General features: G+C 40.4%; 1 protein-coding gene across 1 annotated transcript in view; it reads left to right on the top strand.

The window, feature by feature from the left end:
* VAT1L (vesicle amine transport 1 like) overlaps positions 1–22,540 on the top strand; it is a 64,620-nt gene that overhangs the window by 9,238 nt on the left and 32,842 nt on the right. Inside the window, exons 3-7 of the mRNA XM_087739768.1 lie at positions 1,648–1,863; positions 13,018–13,160; positions 16,791–16,894; positions 18,126–18,181; positions 19,948–20,142. Coding sequence (XP_087595894.1) covers positions 1,648–1,863; positions 13,018–13,160; positions 16,791–16,894; positions 18,126–18,181; positions 19,948–20,142 — 714 coding nt within the window. The remainder of the gene's footprint in view (positions 1–1,647; positions 1,864–13,017; positions 13,161–16,790; positions 16,895–18,125; positions 18,182–19,947; positions 20,143–22,540) is intronic.

The raw sequence follows: 22,540 nt of genomic DNA on the forward strand, positions 1-22,540 counted from the left end.
TTTTAGCAAACTTGCAATATCCCAAAGCCAAACTGATGACAGGTACTTGGGAGACCAAAATGTGCTTGTGCTATACACATTTGCCTGAAGGTAAATGTTGTGCTTTACTCCATTCCTGTGGAATATAGTTGAAATAGTGCAAGAGCAACCTGTAGCATTTCTAAAGCATTAGTGGGTATTGGCAGAATGTAAGATAGAGAGTATCAGGCAGATAAGCAAAGGTATTTTAGAGGGACAGCTGTTGTTAGTTTCAGTTAAAACATGAAGTCCTGAAGTTTGATGCTATTCCTGCCTTATTAGTTATACTGTGGCTCCATTGAAGAGCTCCTTTCATGGTTAAGGATGCTATTTTTGTTTGTGTATTATAGAAAGGCAGAGAGGTCTAAGACAAGGTAAAAGATGCATAGGGGCTGCTGGGGACAAGCCGTTATTGAGAGTTTGAGTTGTGCCTATTAAGGTTTTAATGTATATTGCCCAAATGTTTGCTTACTGTGGCTCTCCCTAGTAGCCCCAGCAGACCAATTTCTACTTTGACACGAGTATTGCTTTCCAAGTCTGGTTGTACCCCTGCAGGAGCCTCAGAGCTCCAGTTGCCTTGTTATTATTCTTGTCTGTCTGTGTGGAGTCACTATCTCCATTTTAAAAACTTGAAGTTGCAATGAAGGTCATTATACAAACATATGAATTTGATGTGCCTGGACCTCTGAAAGGCTCCTAGGAGCAACTGACTGTATCTAGTATTAACATAAAAATCTTTATTTCTCCATAGTGAAATACCCTTTCACTACTATATATATTCCGAAGAAACTGAGTAGAGAAATATTGCATTCGAAGAGAATATTTCATTGCTCCTTTAAATCCTGTCACATTCACTTTGTAGGCTTAGTAGTGCCTCAGAATCCAGAGGTATATTTTTGATGTTTAAGGTGGCTTATTTGAAGTTGCAGGATCAAATTCTGCTCTGACACGTGGCTGTAGAAATTCCAATCATGGAAATGTTTTGGTAGAACCAGTTATTAAGATAATAAAAATAGAGAATGGATACAGTTGGTGTTATCTTCTGAATGAGTGGTTTCTGAACCCTTTCATGTGCTCTATCTACCAGAGTAAAAGGCCTCCCCTTCTCAATCTGCAGAGAGGAAAAGTAGCTCTAAATTAGTGTGAAGACTGAGAAAGCAAAGTGAAACTTAAGTGTAATTTTGTTTATTCCGTGCATCTCATCAATATAATTATAATCTTTTTTCCTTTTTTTTTTCCTGTTTTCTCTAAGCCAATTTCCTGGTTATTAGTAAGAATGCTGTTTTCATTGTTTACAACCCCATTTGTTATTTAGGAGCTCCGCTAGCAAAAGATGATCTGTAGTGGTGATGGTGGAAGACCGCTCCATCAGAGAAGCAGTGTAGCAAAAAAGAAGATGTGGCTTTAACTTTGAATATTTTTGTTAAATTCAACTTTTTAAATAAATACAATTAAAAAATGGTAAAAGCCCAAAGCTGAGCAGCTTCACTGTTACTTTGCTGAAGATGTGGAGCGCCATTATCTTCACAGTGATTCAGTGACCCACAGCTCGAACAGGGAGAGCTGCAGGTCTTACACGTTGCTCTCTACAGTCTCAATTGCAGCCATTGTTTTCTTCCTTGTTTGTAGATTGGAGACAGAGTCATGGCTTTTGTAAACTACAACGCATGGGCTGAAGTAGCATGTACCCCAGTAGAATTTGTGTACAAGATCCCAGATGACATGAGTTTTTCTGAAGCTGCTGCGTTTCCCATGAACTTTGTAACTGCCTACATGATGCTCTTTGAAGTTGCTAACCTAAGAGAAGGCATGTCTGTGCTGGTCCACTCGGCAGGAGGTGGGGTGGTAAGTTGGAACTTTTCTTACTTTCTGGTCATCAAGTAACTGAAGCAGTCTGATGCATCTCCATTTCTGAAACGGGCCAGACCCTGCAGTTTGATTCTGTATCAGACTTCCCTATGTGAGGGATTGCAGTGGGAGGAACTGCATGTTTTCCCATCAAAACACTGATGTGAATGGTTGGCAGGAGCTTTTGGTGAAACAAAAATGTTCTGACAATAAGCTCTACCCAAAAAAACCCCTCCAAAAACCTTTGATAGGTTGTCAGAGATCAAGGAGCAAGTGTTGTCCCAAACATTGCATTCCTGAACTTATGTACCTTGTACTACTTCTATGTAAAAGAAGGCTGTAATGAAAGGAATAAATAAATCAACTCCCTGCACAAGGTATTTGTAGGTAACATAATCCTCCTTGCAGTAAGTGGCCCTCTTGGAATACTCCTGCAAATACCACGTGCAAGCATGTGTGATGCTTTCTTTGTGAAAGACTTTTTTTTTTTTTTTTTTTTTTTTTTTTCCCCTTCATTGTGGAGGGATTGAAAGCAATGGAAAGCATTATTATTATGCCAGCCCTGAGGAAAATACACAAATGCTGAATTTGAGTCAGTGGTGGCTGCTGCATGTCATAGTTTGGATCATTGGTAAGGAGGAGTTGCATTGCATGGGCAAAGCAACAGTAGGATGAATTTGGTGGAATACCAGGCCACACAATGAAATTAGAAGTCAGCATTTTGTGTTACCAGTTCCTTGAACTATGTTTTAGGAAAATCTCTCTACTTTGGAGAATATTTGAGCTCGTACAAAATATTAAGATACTGACAGGGGAGTTTGTTTACATTTGAAATTATGCAGTCCTTTTCCATAAAACAGATTTTATGACCTGAGAACATTAGCAGACCTCAGCCTTTCAAACTGGAGTACCTTTTCTGTTTTCCTGTTATGCTTTGTTTATGCTAAATTAATATTCTGCTGTCGACTGAGGTCTGGTGGGCAGCCCCAAACACCTTCTCCCTAATTCTATGCCCTTAGACCTTCTTTCAGGTTCTCATATAAAAGAAGGCTGTAATCAAAGGAATAAATTCATGAGTTCCCTGTACAAAGTATTTTTAGCTAACGATAATCCTACTTGCAGTAAATGGTCCTGTTGGAATACTTCTGTAAATGAATGGAATTTATAATCTTATTATGCTTCGGCACAGTACAACCTAGAGCGTTATGGCTGGCTTTATTGTTCTTTAATATTAAATCTTTTCATGTGGAATTTAGGACTGTTAAAGCAACATGAGGCCACGCATTCGGGGGGACTGTATATTCTACAGGAATTGAAGGCTCAGCTTTAGCCATAGGGCCGTTTGCCCAGCTCACACTGTACAGACCCAGGCCGAGCATACAGAATTAGCAAAACACCCAAAAGCAATCCCTGTGCGTATGCATGTATCTAGAGAAAATGAACTCCTTCTCATTAGATAAAGCGTCCTTGCTAGATTTCTTTTATTTCTTTCTCTCTTCCTTTTTCTAACCTCACTCACCTCTGTTATTTCTTCCTTCTCTTCCTGAAGCACTGTTAATGCTCTACCAACTCTCACGTAGTCTTCTTCACTAGTGTCCAACCTCTCTGCTGGGCTGTTCCTGTAAGGAGCTGCTGGCTTCCTCTCTTATCACAGATGCTCAATGAGCAGCTTTTGACTGGTCCTCTGCTGTGGCTGCTTGTGGACCTTCTCTGAGAGCATCTAAAGGAATGATGGGTCCTGGTTGGCTGCCAGGAGAAGAAGGAGAAACCAGATCCATCACCTCCTAAGTAGTTAAATAGAACAGTTTCCAAGGGAAAGACCAGAGATGCAGGGAGAACAGCCAAGCTGGCCAGTAACTGATACAGGTCTGTGTGTGATCCAGGGGGGACTGTGTGTAAGAGGGAGACGGGGCTGGCTGGCCTGCAAGGCAGGGTGCTGGTCGCTGTGTCACTGGGGAGAATGCCTCCTGCAGCCTGTTGTTCCTTGTAAGGGAAGAGCATGTCTAGCTAGACCTGGAAAGGAAAGACTTTGCTTCACTTTGCTTGATAGGTCTTACAGGCAAAATATCACTCTGGAGATGCATGGAATAAAGATTTCAGAGGGATCTGTGTTACTCTTTAAACCGTTCTAATAATCTGTCTGTTAATCCTTTGAAAAATTTAACAGCCTCAATCAAACAAATCATTCTCACAAAGTTCTTAGTTAATAAAATGGAAAACTGGCACTGAAATTGCTACGGGAAGAGGTATTTTTTTGTGCTGTTGCTTTAATAGATAGAAGGCCCGTTCCCACTTTCAGCAAGTGGGAAACCTGTCCAGTTTGTTTCTAAATGTCATAGAAATTCCAGAACACTTTAATGAGACAATAGGCTCCCTGTGGGACTAGAAGTTTGTAATTGTTCCTTTCTCATTATGCAGGATCATTATTTTAGCTGCTTCAGGCAGTTTATGAAAAAGAACTTGTTACTTGAATAACGTTTGTGAGGTTCTTTGTTCTGGCTCCTCAGTCCCCTTTAGGAGGATCCTGCAGCTTTTTCAATAAACGGAGTCAGGGAAAATTCTCTAGGACCTTTATTTATGTATTGCCTCAGTTTGTTTATGTGGCCTTACTTTTGTTTACAGGTATTTTTGGTAGTGAGGTAACTATAGCAATTGTCTTCCCATCTGTGCCTGGGGTATGATTAGTGTGTGACGATATCCTTTTAACGTCTGACAGGATGCTTTAGATAAGTCCAGATTACTTATTCCCAGAAGTTCCAGGGGACATCAGAAGATGATGTAGAGAAAAAGGAAATGTACCAAGATAACTTCTCTTGAAAAAAAGTCTCGCGTACCTGTCTCTCTGTTACAGAGACTTGAATCCTGTTCCATATACTAAACGAGTAGCCTCCCTGCCACCCACTCAGCTGAAAGGTCAGGGCATCATGCGATCTTCGCTGGTCAAGGTGGGAAACGTGGCTAGTTGTAGGGAAGCACCTTGTCTCTCTGAACCAGGAGGAGAGAGGTGGACACTCGCAAACTCTGCTGCTGACGCTGTTGGTATATTGTAGCCTTCCGTCTGAAGAGGAGGACCTGCTGTAGTGCTTAGAAAGGGAGTTTGAAAGGAGAGATTGTATTTGCTTTTGTTTCCTAGGGCCAGCTTGTTGATTTTTGACTGTTTGGAAAGGGGGCTGCTTTGGGGGTTGGTTTGGTTTTCCTGTCTCTTTCCCTCTTGAGATAGGGGCAGTTAAGAGAGACTGACTCTCAGCTCTCAACCTGGACAGTGAAATAGGCCGGAGAAATTTTAGGGGCCTTGTAGGAAAGCACGGGTACAGGCTCACAGTTGCATTGCGTGCTTCAATCAGACTTCGACGAGAAATTAATACCGTGCAAAGCATTCTGTTATCATTGCTCGAGCTGCTGCTGCCCAAGATCTAACAAGGACAACGGTTGTCATGCACTCCCTTTCAGGCCTCTGCTTGGCAGGACGCTTAACACTTCGGCTTAAACCATTACAGAATCGTAGAATCGTTAAGGTTGGAAAAGACCCTTAAGATCATCAAGTCCAACTGCTAACCTGCTAAGTCCACCACTAAGCCATGTCCCTAAATATTATATTCAATTATATTGAGTAGCAGGGCAGTTCAAACTGCCAGAACAAAAGATAAAATTGTGTAATACAAATAGAGTTTAAATGCTTAAAGCTACAGAAATATTTAAGTGTCCTTCTGAACTGATTGCTGAAATAAGGAGAAAGCTAACACTGAACTTCAGAAACTTCCTATTATCCATACATAGAAATTAATGCTCGGAAATATGAGTTTGCAAGAACATATGGCTTACTGTAGGATGTATATTGGCCTATCTGAACTGTAAAACGCTGTAATTAATGTTTGAAATGACTGTAAGACAATTGTAGAGTAGCTCCCTTCACAAATACACTCCCACGTCTGTCTTTTCAAGTGAAGCAAAGTGGCAACTGAAGAAAATACACTGAGAACACTGAGCGGTAGCATGTACCCCGCTGGGACTGATCTGCTGTGTGAAGCAATTAGTTCTTTAAAATGAAGACTGTTTAAGTCAGTGCATGCAGTGCGCGTCACAGCACAGGCTTGTATGAGATGATAAAATAGCTTTTAAAACTCTTAATGTAAACTTGTAAACTCTATCCTGGATTAGCTGAATTAGTATAAATACAGGACTGTTGTATTTTAAAAAAACCCAACCAAACGAAAAAAAAACAAAGCAAGAAAACTTAGACTCTGCTTTTCGAGGTTTAATGAATCTAGTCTCTATCTCTGTGATATCTACCTGGAAAATGAATTCTTTCAGGGATTTAGATTTGTGAGAGACAGCCATTACGCCCATTTGCTTATTTGTTTGCTCTTTATATACTTCCTATTCTGAATATTTAGAGCACAAAACTTTGGTTATTTACCAAGATTGTGTAAACACTTCAATTGCATCAGTTAACCCCTCAGACACAGGGCAGAATTATTACCCAGTTCTTTACATTTCGATCTTACAGATGTTAAAATTAAGCCGCCTTTCACGCAGGAGCATCAATTGCTATCCTGAAGCTGTGAGCTGACCTTCCCTTTCAGGCTCAGCAGCAGAGGAAGTGCAAGCAGAGTAAGCTACAGATGCAGCTCTCATGTTTGAATTTGAAGGGTAAATCTGACTTGGCAACAGATTTAGGTCATCCTGGCAGCATTGGTTACTGCTTGGCAGGAACCCTCTTTTTTATTGTGTCTCCCCTGCATAAATTGCAAATATTTGAGGATGTGTTCCAAACTGAATCACTGAAGTGGTGATATTTTATTTGACAAAGAACTGGCACTCCTTAGTAAATCTATTCACCCGCTATCGCTGGCAGCATATAGGAACCCTTTCAAGAGAATGATCAGATTTCTCCTTCAAAAAAAAAACAACCTATGTGTTTATCCCTTCAAATTCTCTCTGCTCTGTCTTGCTCGGTCAGAAATCTTTCTCAGTTTCCAGGCTTTATTTGTGGCCAGTTAATGTATCTTTCTTCTTCTGCTGATGTTGTCCATTAATTAAAATTAGCTGTTCTCTCCCCTTGGAGCACTTCTTTCAGATCTTTTTGGTAGTATGTATATGTGTTTATGGCTAGAACAAGCTCAGAATCAAATCTCTGTGGCCTGTATTTTTCAGGCTGAAAGCAGGTTTGTTTGTTCATACCCCTTTTTTTGTAAGGTTAGATGTCTCTTGCCTTGGTCATCCTACAGACACTGGTCCAGGCAGACACATACACGTTTCCTGAGCTCTGAGCTGGTTGGCAGCAAAGCAGCAGTAAGCTGGTATGAAAGCCAGAGCCTTTTAAAATAGGTCTCGCAGCATCCCTGATCCTTTTAAACATTGTATGGGTAGACTGAATTTAGGTCTGTCTGCACCTAGCAGGTAGGAGCACATTAAATAGCGCTCGTGTTTGAGTCAGTCCTTCTTGAATGTGAATAATCAGAATTTTCTCTGCTCTTCTGATGGTCCTGGCCAGCATACTGTACAGTGGCATTAATACTTCCCACTTTGCTGAAGTCTTTACCTGATACCTCCCAGGACTGCACTTGCTATTTTCATATTAGCAGTTCATAGCCGTTCTGCATTTGATGAAGTGCTTTCCTCTTATTTCGTCTCCAGCAGCCAAGGAAGGGAATGAATCAGCTCACACAGAGCTCTATGTAACCAAGTCTAGGCTGCTTTAAGTACCCAAGCTCTCTCACTTAAAACTAGACGGGGTATCTCGAGGCTGAGCTGCCCTGTGTCGCTGAATGCCTCCAAAGCAATGGATGTGCTCCCTCAGCAGCTCCAGAGAGTCCCGGTGCCATGCCTGAGTCTATTTCCAGACGCTGCCTCAGAGCATAATCTGTTAATCAAACACAAAAGCCTGGCGAGTCATACACAAAAAGCAATTTCCCTGACCAAAGCAGGCTGCAGTCTCTGAAGGCCTTTCTTTTTCCCTCTGGCAGCCCTGCACTCCCCAGAGGACGAGTCCTTTCCCTGAATCCCCTGCTGAGTCATGTCACAGATGGGCAGTGCTTAACTCTTCCTTGGCTGTTCTACCTTTTCAGAGAGAGCTTGTAACCTCTGGGCAAGGATCTCGGCTGGGCTATGTTGTCGTAGCTCCATTAAACTGAAGAGGATTTATACCAGATGGAGATTTAGCCCTGAGTTTTGGATGCACCTCAGCTGCGCAGTTTTGTAAGGGGGTAGGAAAAACCACGCTCTGCTAATTGTCACAGAAAATAAGAGATTTTGAGGGTAAAAGAGATCATTATCTCATGGTGACTCTTCCGTCCCCTCCCTCTACTCCAAAACTTATTTGTGGTGCACTGAGCGTAGCAGATGCTGCCTTGTGCTTGTTCAAGAATCACGCTGTAGTTTGTCCACGCTGCAATGTTCACCTTAGTGTTTGGTTTCCAATTTCCTCTGTTGTAATTGAAAAACTACACCTTCAGGAGGTGGCATTGTGTATCTGACTTCGAACACCAGAGAAAAGTCTTCCTTGATGCCAGGAGATTAGTAGATGTCTTCTCTAGCCATTTTCTTACTATGTTTGTGTACTTCGTACCACCTTCAGATACGGTTATGTGGCATCAAAGCATGTTGGAAATGTGGATTCTCCTCACGTTTGGTTCCAGACAGGTTTCTTGTGCAAGGTGAAGTCTGAATGATTTTTTTTTTTTAAACTGCTGTAGTACCTTTGGGCTGCAAATCATGTCCTAGAAATGATAATTTCTTACTGATGCTGTTGGTTCCAATAGATGCAATTTCGTGGGGTGGTATCTCCCAGATGGTTTGTTCTCCCCTGCTATAAAGCTGGGCTCAGTTTACGTAATAGCAAAAAAGATACTTCCATGAAAGTATACCCATCAGACCGAGGTCTGGCTTGTGCCATTAGGTCAGACCCTTTCAGAAATCCACTGACTTATACGCCTTATTTATATTTCACCCAGTGTTAAGTTAGTATTAATAAGCTAATTAGATTAGTAAGTTTTCTTCTGTTCACGCTTTCTATATTGACTTTCAAATGTCAATGACTTTTTTTTTTTTTACTTTGAAATTGTTTAAATACACAGAACAGTCTATTTCATTTTTACTTCCTAAAAATCTACTTTTCTGTTCTGTTCTGTGATTATCTCAGTAGGAGAAGTTGCCAGTCCTGCAGGTTTAAAGTTGGGTTTTAAAGCAGAGGAATGTAAAGAAATCTCAATCTTTTTAGCGGATCTAAAACCACTACAAGCATATCCATTTATAATAAATTTGGTAATAATCATATGTGTAGATTAGGTTCAACATACTGGTTTTACAAATTGTCAGGATGCCTTGAAAAGGAATCCATCTAACAGACTTTGAAGCTAAAGAAACACAAGACTCCTATGCCAAATCCAGTATTAGGAGACATGCTTCATTTCCACAGAATGCTTTAATCCAGGTTATTAATTTCTTTGAGGACTCACTGTGTGGAGTTCTGCACAACAAGTAGTATATAAAATACATATATATCTTAAAGGAGATTTAATTCCATTTTAAGGGAATGTTTTCTAACCATGTCTATCCCTTCCGTGAAGCAATTGATCAGTTTTTTCAAAGACTGATAAATCCTGTTAAAGGTAAAATTAATTGTCCAAGTGAGAATTATTTTTTGCCACTTATTAATTTTCCTAGGTTCAGGTAGCAAGAATCTCGTCTGTACTTATATGTAGAGATTTGCATCGTATGTGAAAAATTAGATGTGTGGAGAGTTTTATTTTCGCTTTTCAAATCATGCTTATCTAGTCAGACACCCTCTCAGAAGGTTTTAAAGTTCATACACTATTTCTGATAACGTGGTGCCTGCTTCCCTACCCATGTGGTCTCCCCAGTGAAAGCTGGTAGCAGAGATGATGTGGTTTTGTCTGGGCAGGGAGGAGACAGAAAGCCCTCTTGTCTCTGCCTGCCACAAAGCAGTTTTCAGGAGGCGAATGGCTTTGGAATCCAAAAGACGGGGCAGGGCTCGTGTGCCCCCGTGATCGAAGGGTGCCTCCCGGTGAGAGTGTGCGGGGGACAGGAGCCGCGTGGATACCTCGCTGCCCCTCCACGGCCCTGAGAGGAGGATGCTCTTCCTTCCAGCCGCAAAACCCTTTGTGCATGCTTCGTTTGTGAACTACAGACGTTCTGAACACTGAGGCCTCACGTACTTGCAATTAAAACGTATATCCCTCTAAACACTAGCTACTAATCCAGAGGTAGCTAGATGACTTGAGGGATTAGAAAAGAGACTTAAGAGTGACTTGCATAGCCACAGTGCTGTTTTGGAGCTTGGTCGAATTCCACAGAAATTAGTGAAATGTTTGAGTTCAGTTCTCCTATTTTGGTGGGAAAAGCATGAAAGGTCCAGTATCAGCCTTTATTCCAAAATTTCTGAAATACGAATACTAAGAATACTTTGCACAAAAATAAGTAAGAGTCAACATCAAATTAAGATCTTCAGAAAGCTGCAGAAGAATGTTTTGTAGTATTGCCTCAAAATACTTCAGTGTTGTTCATCCAATTATAAAAGTACTGGTCATATGAGTCAATTTTAGGCTTTAAATACCTCCAGAAAGCCGAAAAGTATTCTGATCTGGGGTTTTAGATAAGCTTATCTCTATGGGGGAAGGGAGGGGTGTATTAATGAGTTTGAGTCAGGAGGAAAATAGGTTATGCATATCCTGGGGTTTTTTTGTGCATTTCTTCTATTCATCTGACTGTCAGTTTGTTAAATGTTAATCATCTTCTGCAGGATAAAAATCAACATGTTTTCTGCTCTAATATTTGACCTTTTAAACATTCAGTGGTTTTGATTCAGGAAATGCTCATTATCCCTAGTCTTCCCAAGTTAGATTGAAAATGCATAGAACTAGGGAATAGATCAATAATGTCAGAATTTCACTCAACTGGCATACACTATAAAATACTGACTTAGCTAAATCACTATGGATGATGGTTTTCTGGGAGACACAGAAAGTAAGAAGAGAGGATTGCTGGTGAAAATGATTAAGAAAAGGAGAGATACAAAATCCAGATTAACTTTTTTTCTTGTAATTTTATGTTACAATATTTGTGGAGGCTAAAACCTGGGCTTCAGAATGAGACAGTAAGTAATAGAGAAATGAAGTATGAGAAGAGTAAAATGCTTTCTGCTCCCCAAAGAGATTATATCTTGTGAGATCATGCCCCTCAGGAATGGATTTTCCTATGATTTCTAAGAGATTAAGGATTCCAACCCAGGAAAATGGTGGATGATTTTAAAAAGAAAAGGTCATTTATGTTTGATACTGGATTACCATGCTACGAATCAGCATTCATACCTGGGTCCTGCTATGAGTTTCTCTGAACTGTTGGACAGGTTGTGCAATTTGCTGTGCTATTCTGTTTCTCATCTGTAAAGTAGGAATGAGAATGCATCCCTTCTCCTGCTCTCTTCTCTATCTCTATTGGTACCTGTCCGAAGGATCACAGAAACTGTGCCTTGCTGTGTAGCTGTTTACTGACTAATCCAGTAGGAAACCAATCTGAAACTCCTGGATGCCACCATGTATAAGTAATAATAGTGTCCTCTCTTGCGATGTTAAGCTCAGAGGATTGTCCCTAGCAATTACATTCAGCGTTCTATGAGGACGCCAAGACCCCCAGGGTATGCAGGGTTACCTAATTACTCTACTGTAAACAAAACCCGAGCACTGATTATTGGTGTTTACATACTAATAATCAGGGTTTCTGGTTGGAATGAACAGGAATGTGTTTATCCATAGATGATTTTACTGCTCATGCATACAGGTGACAATCTTTTGGCTGTAAATATAAGTAAGAATCTGCTGAATTCCGTCAGACAGTATTTTTAGAATGGCAGTGCCGTTTCTTGCTTCTGGGCATATCCGTGTAACCGTGTTAGCTCCAGTGGAATAATGTGGTTACAGCAAGAGGCAAGATGTGGCTACCAGAAATCTGTCTTCCATTTGTTGGTGTGTTAGGAGTAGAACAAAACCCAGGGTTGTGAGAAGATGACCTGTTAGGATCTTTTTTGAAATCTAGATGGCTCAGCATTTATGCAGTGCTTCCCTTCTCTCAGCCTCATGAAACTGAAGTTAAAACTTAGAGAAGTTAAAGCCTTCTCAGGCCTGAAGCTGGAAAGTCAAAGCACAAATTCTCCAATGCCCCAACTCCTGCCTAAACACTGACATAGCATCTGATTGACTCCACTGGATTGCTGCCCAGATGCAGGGGGGATATACTAGGAGAACGATTTTCCTGTACGTGTTCTAGGCCATTTTATCCCCTTTGCTGTTGATCAGTTTTGAGGTTGGGGCACTGGCCTAAGCAGGCCTGTTAGTGTGACTCAAGGCTATTCCTGCATTTTGAATAATCAGTAATAATTGTTATTAATAAGAGGTAAACCAAATTTCCTTTACTATGCAGTGTTTCTTATACCAATTTGCTGTCTCCCACTGAAACCATAAGAAGAAGTGGTTGCTTGGGAGTGGTAGACTGCATGCTGTCCCGGGACTGACTACACCAGACCTTCTGTATTAGGACTGCAAAAACCTGAAGTATAAAAGCTGTATCTGAGTACTAGAGGAGCCAAGTACTTTTACGTTATCTGCCAGAAATTCTGTTTGGGCATCAGGTGCTGCGAGGCCTTCTCTGTGAGCAGAGAGGATCTGAATCATGGGCAGGAGCAGTCAGCACTGTTGGGAGGGACGAAGTGCAAAGAGGACTGCTGACGTTACTCAGGGGCTCTGGGGGAAATGCACGTACGATGCATGCAGCAAATGAGAAATATTTCTCTAGCGTGCTTTGAGCAGTCATTGTTGGTGTTCCTTGTAAATTAGTGCTGTTTCCCTTAAATTACACTGCCTTTGTTAAAAGATCAAGAACAACTCTTTTCCAATCCAATTTTCGATACATTAAATTACTTTTATCCCTGCAGTTGCTTTGTCTTCAGAATATCCTTTTGATTTAAACGTATTTTTTTTCCTGTGGCAGAACTGCATTGCACTGGCAAGAAATTAGTTTGGGAAGTCCTTGTACATGTTTGGTCTTGGATTTTTCTGTGTCATGAGTGAGTTGGCAGCTGCAAAGTCTGTCAACCAATTTCCATGTCAGTGAACTAACATAATAATGTGCTTGCAGGGTCAAGCTGTGGCTCAGCTCTGTTCAACCATTCCCAATGTTACTGTTTTTGGAACAGCTTCATCTTTCAAACATGAAGCAATCAAAGACTCGGTAACTCACCTGTTTGACAGAAATGCAGACTATGTTCAAGAAGTAAAAAGGTAATCTTTTATTTTTCTGAGTAAGGGTTGTATATTGTCTGGCAAAATACTATGAAAGACACTGGGCTCATCATGTTTATGGGAAGAGATTACATGTGTGAGCTTGGGAACTGTAGTTTATTCCAGATATTCCATCTGTCTACTACAAGCGACAAGATAGCAAGCGTCTCTCTGTATTTCTTTATAAGCTATCATAAGCTTTGTTAGTCCATGTTCATACTTGGACATCTGTTGCAAGCAAAGTAAGTGAAGTGAAAAAGGATAAAGGTCTTAACAGAAGGCTGTACTTTGCTATTGTCTGTGTATGTGGTAGCTCACTGTAATGCACTGAGTAAGATATTTTCAGTGGATCTCTGAGTTACCCAGGTTTTGGAGTTCTCTGGTGTGTTTCTATCTGCCTGGGTTTTTATCCTCTGCCAGGGATTGATATCGGAGCACATGATGTCTGTTTTAATTTCAGATCCTTAGATTTTATTTGTTTGCATTCTGATTAGAATCATCCTGTTGCCTTTTGAAGTCATCATGTGTGTTTCTGTTTACATGCTTTCAAGTACTTTGTTTTCCAATTTGTCTAACTTTTTAGATATTGATGTCGATATGGGTGGCAAAACTTTAGAATTTATAAGAAAATCGTAGTAAAATCTTTCTGATTTTACTTGTCAGATAAGAATAATATTTTCCCTTCATCTTGTATCTGTTAAAATACTAGATTATGTAGCTGAGCATAAACCAAGAAATTTCTGGAAGGGGCACCCCAAGGTAGTACAGTTGACAGGCTTCCCGTCAAACTTCTGCATTCCTCAGAGCGACGTGCAAAGTCTCAGCAGGTTTCCCCGGACGAGGGTTACCTGCCCTCAAAGGGGCCCTTCAGTGTATGGCAGACTCTTCTCTGAGCCGTTAACAATCCAGACTGGTGTTGGAAGAGAAGCCAGGGTGTCTTGCTGCTGTTTCTGGAGCACTCCCAAGGGCTTAAGAGAACATTTGAAGCGATCCATCACAAAGGACATTTTATATCAAAGGAAAATTTTTTCTGTATGGGAAGTTTCACCAAAAAAGATAGGACTTGTCCAGCAGATGACACTCCTACCATTTTCAGCTCAGAAGAATTGCAGCACATTTCTTCAGCCCTTTGATAGGCTTTCTCTTGGGGAAGTATACGTACCGAAATGTTTTGCTGCCTCTGGAAAATTGCTGTAGTGAGATGAAGACTGAATTCTAGCAATCCCCACTTTACAAACATGGATTCAGCAAGAAAGAACGCTTGAAAACATTAATCAGAGTTCAGCACCAACCTTAGTGCTAACTGTTGGCAAGGGCCGCAGCAGATCCCTGATCTAAGTGGGTATGTGATGTGGGAGCAGATACAACAGAAATCAGTGCTTAAAAAAAAAGGAATAAAGCCCTGTTAACTTCTGATAACTTTATGATCACAGATGACATTGGCTGCTTCTGGCCTTCATCAGGACAGTTCTTCTTGGGACAGTTCCCTGACACCACCCGTGACTCTGTAACAGGCTGTAACTACTGAAATCAAAAGGCCTGGTTACAAAGGGGTGGAATTCTGCTCTTTAAGTCTGTTAAAATCCCTTTTGGTGACCCTGAATTTTCACCTACTTTTTCACCTCGCAATAGACCGATGAGGCAGAGAGCCAGTGGGTACAATAGCTAAAAGGTAGATGCAACAAGCTAGTTCGTGCTTCTTCCCTGGTACAGAGGTGCGTAGTATTAGCACAATTGATAGTCCTGATTAAAAGTCAGAATTGGCACCCTGTAGAATATGCCAATACTCTGATTTGTTGCTCAGATCTGTCTGTTTTCACTTTGCATTGAAAAAAAAAATGGAAAAAAAAATACAGTGGTAATTCTGAGATTGCTATAAAGACAAATTGTCCTTTGAAAGAGGCAGTGGGGGAGCAGTGCAGTTGTTTGGTTTGCTGGATATTAGCTGTATATTATGTTCTGCTTAAAATGTTTGGCTGGCCAGCAGGGAAGGCAGCTAGTCTGCATTTGCCTGCCGCACGCTGGCTCAGGGGGAGCCCTAGGGCAAGGGGAAGGCTCTGCATTTGTGGAGGGTTTGTGAGCAGGAAGGGGTAGGTCTGTGGTTGAGAAAGGATAGCGGTAGGAACCTGCTTTATTGCAGGTGACTGGAGTATTCCAGGGAAGAGCTTTCATCAGGAAGCAAAGTCAAAAAAAAAACAAAAAAAACCAAACCAAACCAAACAAAACAAAAAAAAAAGCAAAACAACCACACACAGGAACAAACAAAGAAAACCCCAGAGGTGATACGAATGTGGAAATGTTCCTAGAGGATGAGGAATTGGTTCAGCTGTGGAAGCCACTGAAAGCTGTTTGAAAGGCTTTTGCAAGTCATTATTCATTTACAGTGAAAGCTCATCATCCAGTGGCCTGAATATAAACAATTTATTACCCCACATACGGCAGCAGTACCAAAGAGTAAAGCTGTCTGATTTTGTTGCTCTCTGTAACCAGTGGATGTCTGAGTATCACCTTTGTTTTGTGAGGAAACAGGAAGATGCATTACAAGCCATAAAGCTTTACCTCTTTCCTGACTTCTAATTGCAGTGATACCACTGCAGAAGGCATGGTCATGAGGAGCTAATTGATGTTCCTGGGGATTAGATGCTATTGACTGCCCCTTAAACCTTTGATAGTCTCCAGCCTGCAATTTTCTTGTAGTGTCTGCACCAGTCATTTGCGTAATTGTTTAAGAGTATTAATCAAGAACTATTGCTTGGGCTGTTTACTTGGTTAGGAGGTAGGATATTAGACTTAGATCGAACTAGTGATAAGATTTTGCAGGCTGGTGTTTTGCCAGAAAAGAACAACTAAATCTGGATATTTGGGTGTATTTTTTTCTTCTTCAGCATCATATTGACGTTGCATTCACAAAGCTATTTGTTGGAATATTATAAATATGCAAGCTACTTATTGAAACAGAATAAATAATATCTGCTTTCTATAGTATGGCCTGATTGTATCCTTAGAGCTGGGTTTCTAGCTCTTGGTGACTTCTCTTTGTGCTTGATTTAACTCTTTGCTGACATCTAGTTGATACAAAGTCTGAAACAAGACTTTAAATACCTTTACAAGGACATCATTTTATCTGAGAGGAACTAGGATAAGATGATGTTTCCTTATGAATTCAAAAAAAGAATCTACGAAGATGTGAATAACAAAAACGTCCTTTTTCTCTATGACATTCGTTGACCCAAAAAAAAAGACATTCTCTGACATTTGCATTCACTCAAAAAGAACTTTATATCAATCACCTGTTTTTTGATAATATAATTTACTGATTTATAATTTATACTGAAAGCCATCAAAAAGGGGGAACAGGACGGTTTCCCACTCTTCTAAGCCTGAAAGACGTGGGTTGGCTAGCCCAGCAAACTCGCGTTCCAGCTCTGAATGAGTTTGAATTGTCTTTTGATGAGGAGAAAGTTTTCACGTAGTCAAAGCCTCAGCCTTAGAGTCCTTTCTAAACTACCTGGAAAATGTTAGTATTATGTTAACAGTCAGCAGTATTATGTTAACAGTCAGCCTGTATCATGCTGGCTGACCAGTCCTGTGGATCTTATTGCAAAGTCAGATTTCTTTCTTGCTTTTTAGAATCTCGACGGATGGAGTAGATATTGTTTTGGACTGTCTTTGTGGAGAAAATACTGGGAAAGGCCTCAGTCTTCTCAAACCACTTGGGACTTACATTTTATATGGTGAGTGGAAAAAGCCAAGTACATATTTCAAAACTAGAGCTTTGCAAAGCTTAAAATCTCTTAAAATCACCCATGCCACTCCTTCAGAACTGGAGACCGCCATGTTATACTTTCTCAATTTGACCATTTCCAATCAAGGATTTTAGTGAAGCTGAGTGTGGACTAAATTATTGAGAAACAATAGGTAATACGAAGAAACTCTTAAAAAAAAAAAAAAAAAATTCCAAAAGTGAAGCTGAACATATGTTTCAGACTGTTAAACATTATTGGGTGATACAGGAGAAGTGTAGGAGAAAGCTTGGATCTCTTATTCTACACACCGTAGGAATGGCAGCGTGGCCAAGGAAACTGTACTGTAGTTCTTGTGGGAGGGAAGCTTGGAGGAAGATTTTGGGAAGAATGCTATCGTTTTTATTCCACATGACTTTGAGGAATTCAAGCCCAGGCTTCTGTTCACAAATTTCCATTTGTGTACATGGACTGCTCCACATACTGAGTAAACATGTCTGTCCCACAGTTCTGCCAGGTTGCCATGTTGTGTGTTGAGAAAGCAGGACAAGCTTCTGTAGGAGGACAGCTGAAGGGATTGCTGAACTTTTGAAATGCAGAATATATCTGTATCGCAGGGGAAGGTGCAGTGGCATCGTGGATAAGCATACCTGCTTCCTTGGGCTTTCATCTAGCGAGCAGGGTGGCAATAACGAACACCTTGTCACCTGGATATCTGCTTGGACTGTACAAGCCAACCTGGTTGCCTGTTTGTAATGAAGTCCTTGCCAGCAAATTGTCACTATGTTTGTGAACAGGTCGTAGTGTACAATGCATGTTCACACACGTAGTGGTCAGATAAATGTATCTTCACAGGTACAGAGAAAGGGCACCTGTGTGGTGATCGCTGCTAAATAATAGTGTGTCAGAGACAAATGGCATTTTACTGCAGGGAAGGAGAGAGCTATAGAAGAGTTTTGGTGTCAAGATGCCTAGTAGCACTTAACGTGTTCCTGGTTTTGGAAGATTTGATACAGTTTGTCATATAAACTTATAGGGCTTGGTCACATTGGCCTCTTCGTTATTTATTCCCAGAGTATAAGGATGTCTACTAATCCCTATTAAACCTGGGGAAATTATTTTTTTTCCTTAGATATGAAATATGGAAATGATATTACGTATAATAAATGATCTGCTTGTTAGCGTGTAATAAGGTGTGTGTGAATGTACTCATCTTTTACAGGTTCATCTAACATGGTTACTGGGGAGACAAAAAGCTTCTTCAGTTTTGCAAAATCAGTAAGTGTCCCAGTGCTGTGATTCTGCTCTTTCCTCAAACTTCAGTCTTTTCTGTAGTATTTTCATCTTTATCATTCTCACTTATCTCTACTAAGTTGTTAGTTCTGCTGTTGCTAAAGAGAACGTTTTTCTGACTGCAACCTGGTCTGATATGTTTTCTTCTGATATGACAGCTAGACGGGAATTGGATCTGTGTGCAATGCATATTTAAATTGTTAGCTATCAGACATATATCTCTTACACAGCTAAGATTAAAGTTAGACTGCATTATGTATTTACTTATGGCAGAATATCATATCCATGGATATGGATAACTGTACCCTGTAGCTTCCTCATCTCTGAAAACACTGTCAGGACAGTGCAGTGAATTAAAGGAGATATTAAAGGAGATGCATCTTAAGATGGGGCTTGTGTCCAGTCATTTCCAGCTTTTTCAGAAATCAGTTCCATACAGAAATGCGTTTTTCAATTCTCTGTGTTCATTTCAAGTGACGTCAAAGTGATGATGTTGCATTTGTTTGCTAATTGATGACGTCAACAAATCTGAAATTCGAATGTTAAATTTTTTTTCTTCAGCTTAGTACAACAAAAATCTGCTCAGAAATCCTAGAGATCGAAAAAGGGACAAATATATCAAATAAACTGCTAGCAAGAAATAAGTTAACCAGGAGTGAAAGCGATTCCTTCAGACAAGAGGAACAGAGGGAGAAGTCTTGACTGAAGATCTATCATATGATCTTTCTGCCAAGAGCTCATTTACAGCTTCCAGCAACAACCCCTTCCCAGGAGAAATTTAGCTTCAAAAGTCTCTATGTAGTTGAAAACAAGATAAATCAAAGACTGTAGCAAGAAGCTGGTCTTTGCCTCCTACATTTTCTTAATGGTTGTAGTGGCACGATCTTTGTTATTGTCGTGCGTTTGTGAACTAAAACAAGCTAGTCTTTACTATGCAGCCTTTTTACTGTTAATATAAACCTATCCAGATGTGTATAACTTGTAGGGTAGGTTGGACCAATGAAACCAATTTCAACTGAAATGTTCTTCAGATAGTACTGGTATTTATTGACTGAATAAATATGAATACATTGAATTAATAAAAAATAGCGTATCAAATTTTGTATAAAAGTATGACTAGTTTCTTTATGTAATTATACTGCAAAATTAACTCATCAAAATTGTATGAAAATTTTAATTAAAAATTGACCCATTCAAATAAAACTTGCTAGGAAGCGGGATCGCAGTCTCAAGGATGCTCTTGGGCTAAATGAGATAAAATAATTTCATTAGATATTATGAGGCTTGCTCAAATATCACAAACATAATAATGGGGCGAAAAGTAAGTGGAAGCTGGTAGGCAGTGCATGGTTGACTTGTTTTCGAGAGAAGAGTAATAGTCAAGAGTTGCTTGCGAACGTTTGGGAAGCTTGCATGGCTCTCTTGAGATAACGAAGGAGGACAGCGGAAGTAAGAAGGGAGGTCCAAATTCCTTACTTCTAGACCCACATCCTAAAACCAGATCTCTTCACCATTCTTCTAACACCCTAATCTCATGCAACACAAGTCTGTGTTTTATTTCCGCGTGTCAGTCAGCTGCATGCTTTTTTGCCTCTTCTTTAAATAAAGTCCTTACTGCCTCTCTTGGCTGTTGCTTCAGATCTGACAGATGAGTCATGTATCACATCTGCCCAGACAGCTTTCTTGTGAACTTTCCTGTACATTTCTTGAAAAATGTTTTTCTAACGCTGCTGTTGTTTATTGCTTTCCAGTGGTGGCAGGTTGAGAAAGTAAATCCTATCAAGCTGTATGAGGAGAACAAAGTCATTGCTGGATTTTCCCTGTTGAATCTACTTTTCAAGCAGAATCGAGGTGGCCTGATCAAGGGTGTGATGGACAAACTCCTAAATCTATATAACAATAAGAAGATCAAGCCTGTGGTTGATTCATTATGGGCTTTGGAAGAGGTAGGAGCAAAATTTCTTTCCCCACTTTGAAATTTCTGAAATATATGCACTTTTAGATCTAAAATGAGATTTAAATATGTTTTCTGATTATTAACGTAGTCTGCTTTTTAGTTTGTGCACAAGTTGTTAGCAAAGCCCCTGCTATTCAGAAACTTAATGAGCCAGAGCTATCCACACATTTCTGTAATAAATATTTCTGGAGTTTCAAGTGCTCTGTGCAAAGTTCTTGAAAATAGTAATAATAAATGCGGTTTTTCAATCTTAGAAAATGGTTTCTGTTTCCTAAGTGCATGAAACGTGACTAACGAGCGCGGCATGAAATGCAGACATTATAATTGAAAAAAAGTTAGATCTTTTCCTCGGAATAGATTTTAATACAGAAGCTTTAGTTTGTGTTACGTTTGTGCTAGCAAACCTTGGAAGCTTGGAGGTTTTCAGGAAGTTACTGAAAATGTATCCCAGGCAGTCAAATCAGAAACCACTTTTAGTGTAAGTTACCCTTGCGGAGTGTGGGGGTTTTCGTTCTTTTTTCCTTCTAATTGCTCAGCTCTCCTTAAAGACATGTAAAGAAACTAACCTGATCATAGCCTGGGCAATTATAAGCCCCTTGACCGAAGCGCTGTTTCTGAGACCTTTATACTTAGGATGCTGATAAATGAACGTAAGTATTTTTGGAGGTGTGAACAGACATTAACATATAAAGAAACAGCATGATTATAGTAGCACTGCCACACGAATGTTAATCATTTGTGTTGTATATGTTTGTGAAGTGCGCTGAGCCTGACGCATCACTTTAAGATGCATGATCTGTAAGAGCTCTGCCGAATGTGGGTTGTGGTTGTATCGTTGTACGGTTGCTATTCAGAAGGTGCCGTGACAAAATTCTGTCTGTGTCTGAACACATTCGCTGGTATTACCGCACATCCGTGAGGAAGTAGTAACCACCAGACTTCATACATTAATAATATTGTATTTTATTAAGATTTTGAATGCCCTGTGGCCAGGGTTTTGAGGCCAGCATGTTGTTTGTTATTCAAGTGGCATTACAGCACCACCATGGTCATGGGCACAGGTAAGATGTCCTGAGTTGGGTGGTGGGACTCCGCAGCCTATGACCGTTCTTGGAGCGGGCTGTATCGCCTGTTTGCTGGGGCCTGTGCCTGCCTGGGCCGGGTTATATGACAAGGCGCGTACTGCCGTAGGCTGCGCTCATGTGGGAACTACCTGTCTCTTCATGGTATCGCTATGTCCGCCCCAGCGTACCCCAACACACTGCTTTATGTGGTACAGCAGATGCAAACGGTCCAGCATGATATGGGCTCCATTTGTTCCTCTCCAGCTAAACAGAGAGGAATGGCAGCTTCCCCAGGAATCTCCTTCTGTTTCTCCAAGATGTCTGCCTGAGGCCACACTGCCACTGGTAGCAACTCCTACCACCTGGGGGGTTTGCCAGCCCGTGGCCTGGGAGCGGCGAGCTCTCACCATCAAACTGCCTAAGGGCAATCGGATGGTGTTGTGATAAAGAGCAGCTGGCTCAGGCCAGACAAAAGCCTCTGCTATTGTCTCAAAGGGAGAGCCCTTTAAAGAGCAGTGTCAAATAGAAATGGCATCACATTTAGGTTTTTGATGTTGTTTTTTTAAATTTATTTAATTATTAAATAAGCTTACGAAGTATTTTAAAAATTTAAGTGGCACAAGTCTCTACATAGGCATTCTATGATTTCTTTGTTCATGTAAACATGTACTTTTTATGTATTGGTGAGTAAGAAAAGGATAATTAAAATAGTAACAATAGTTTAAAAAAATCTTGATCAAGGACATAACATGAAAAATTACACATGGTGGGCTGATCTTAATAGTCAACATGATGGGAATTTGTTGGGAGACTTCTGTTTGATAACATTTCATCTAACATTTGGCAGTAACATGCACCATCCCTACCGGTAGATTGTGAAATGTGTAAATACATCTGTTAAAAAGCGCAGTCTAGAAAACTACAGCTCATTTATCACGCCTGCTCACTTTCCATGAGCTATCTGGTAATTTACAAAGGAAATGTCTGGCTACCATCTTCTGGGGTATAACAGTGCTAGAGCTGTCCTTCATCGATGGCAAAGTATTACTGAAATATTACTCATTCAGGGCATTATCATTTGGGGGATATATTTTTGTGGGTATAAAAATAACTTAGGGCTGACTCTCAAGTTAATATGATACACAGAAAAATGTGTCATAGCTGAGGACTAAATGGAACCAGACTGAAGAAAGGTTGGTATGTATTTTTGTTCTGTTTTGGGAGGTTTCTTTTTTAACTCCATAGCTTTAACATCTTCCCGCTTCAGAGTTTGACATTTGATTGCTTTTCATTTCCTATTGAGTAAGCCTGATTTTCTCCAAA

The sequence above is a fragment of the Nipponia nippon genome, unplaced genomic scaffold, assembly GCF_047370975.1.
Source record: "Nipponia nippon isolate SJK-2023a ecotype South Korea unplaced genomic scaffold, ASM4737097v1 scaffold_7, whole genome shotgun sequence".
Lineage (NCBI taxonomy): Eukaryota > Metazoa > Chordata > Aves > Pelecaniformes > Threskiornithidae > Nipponia > Nipponia nippon.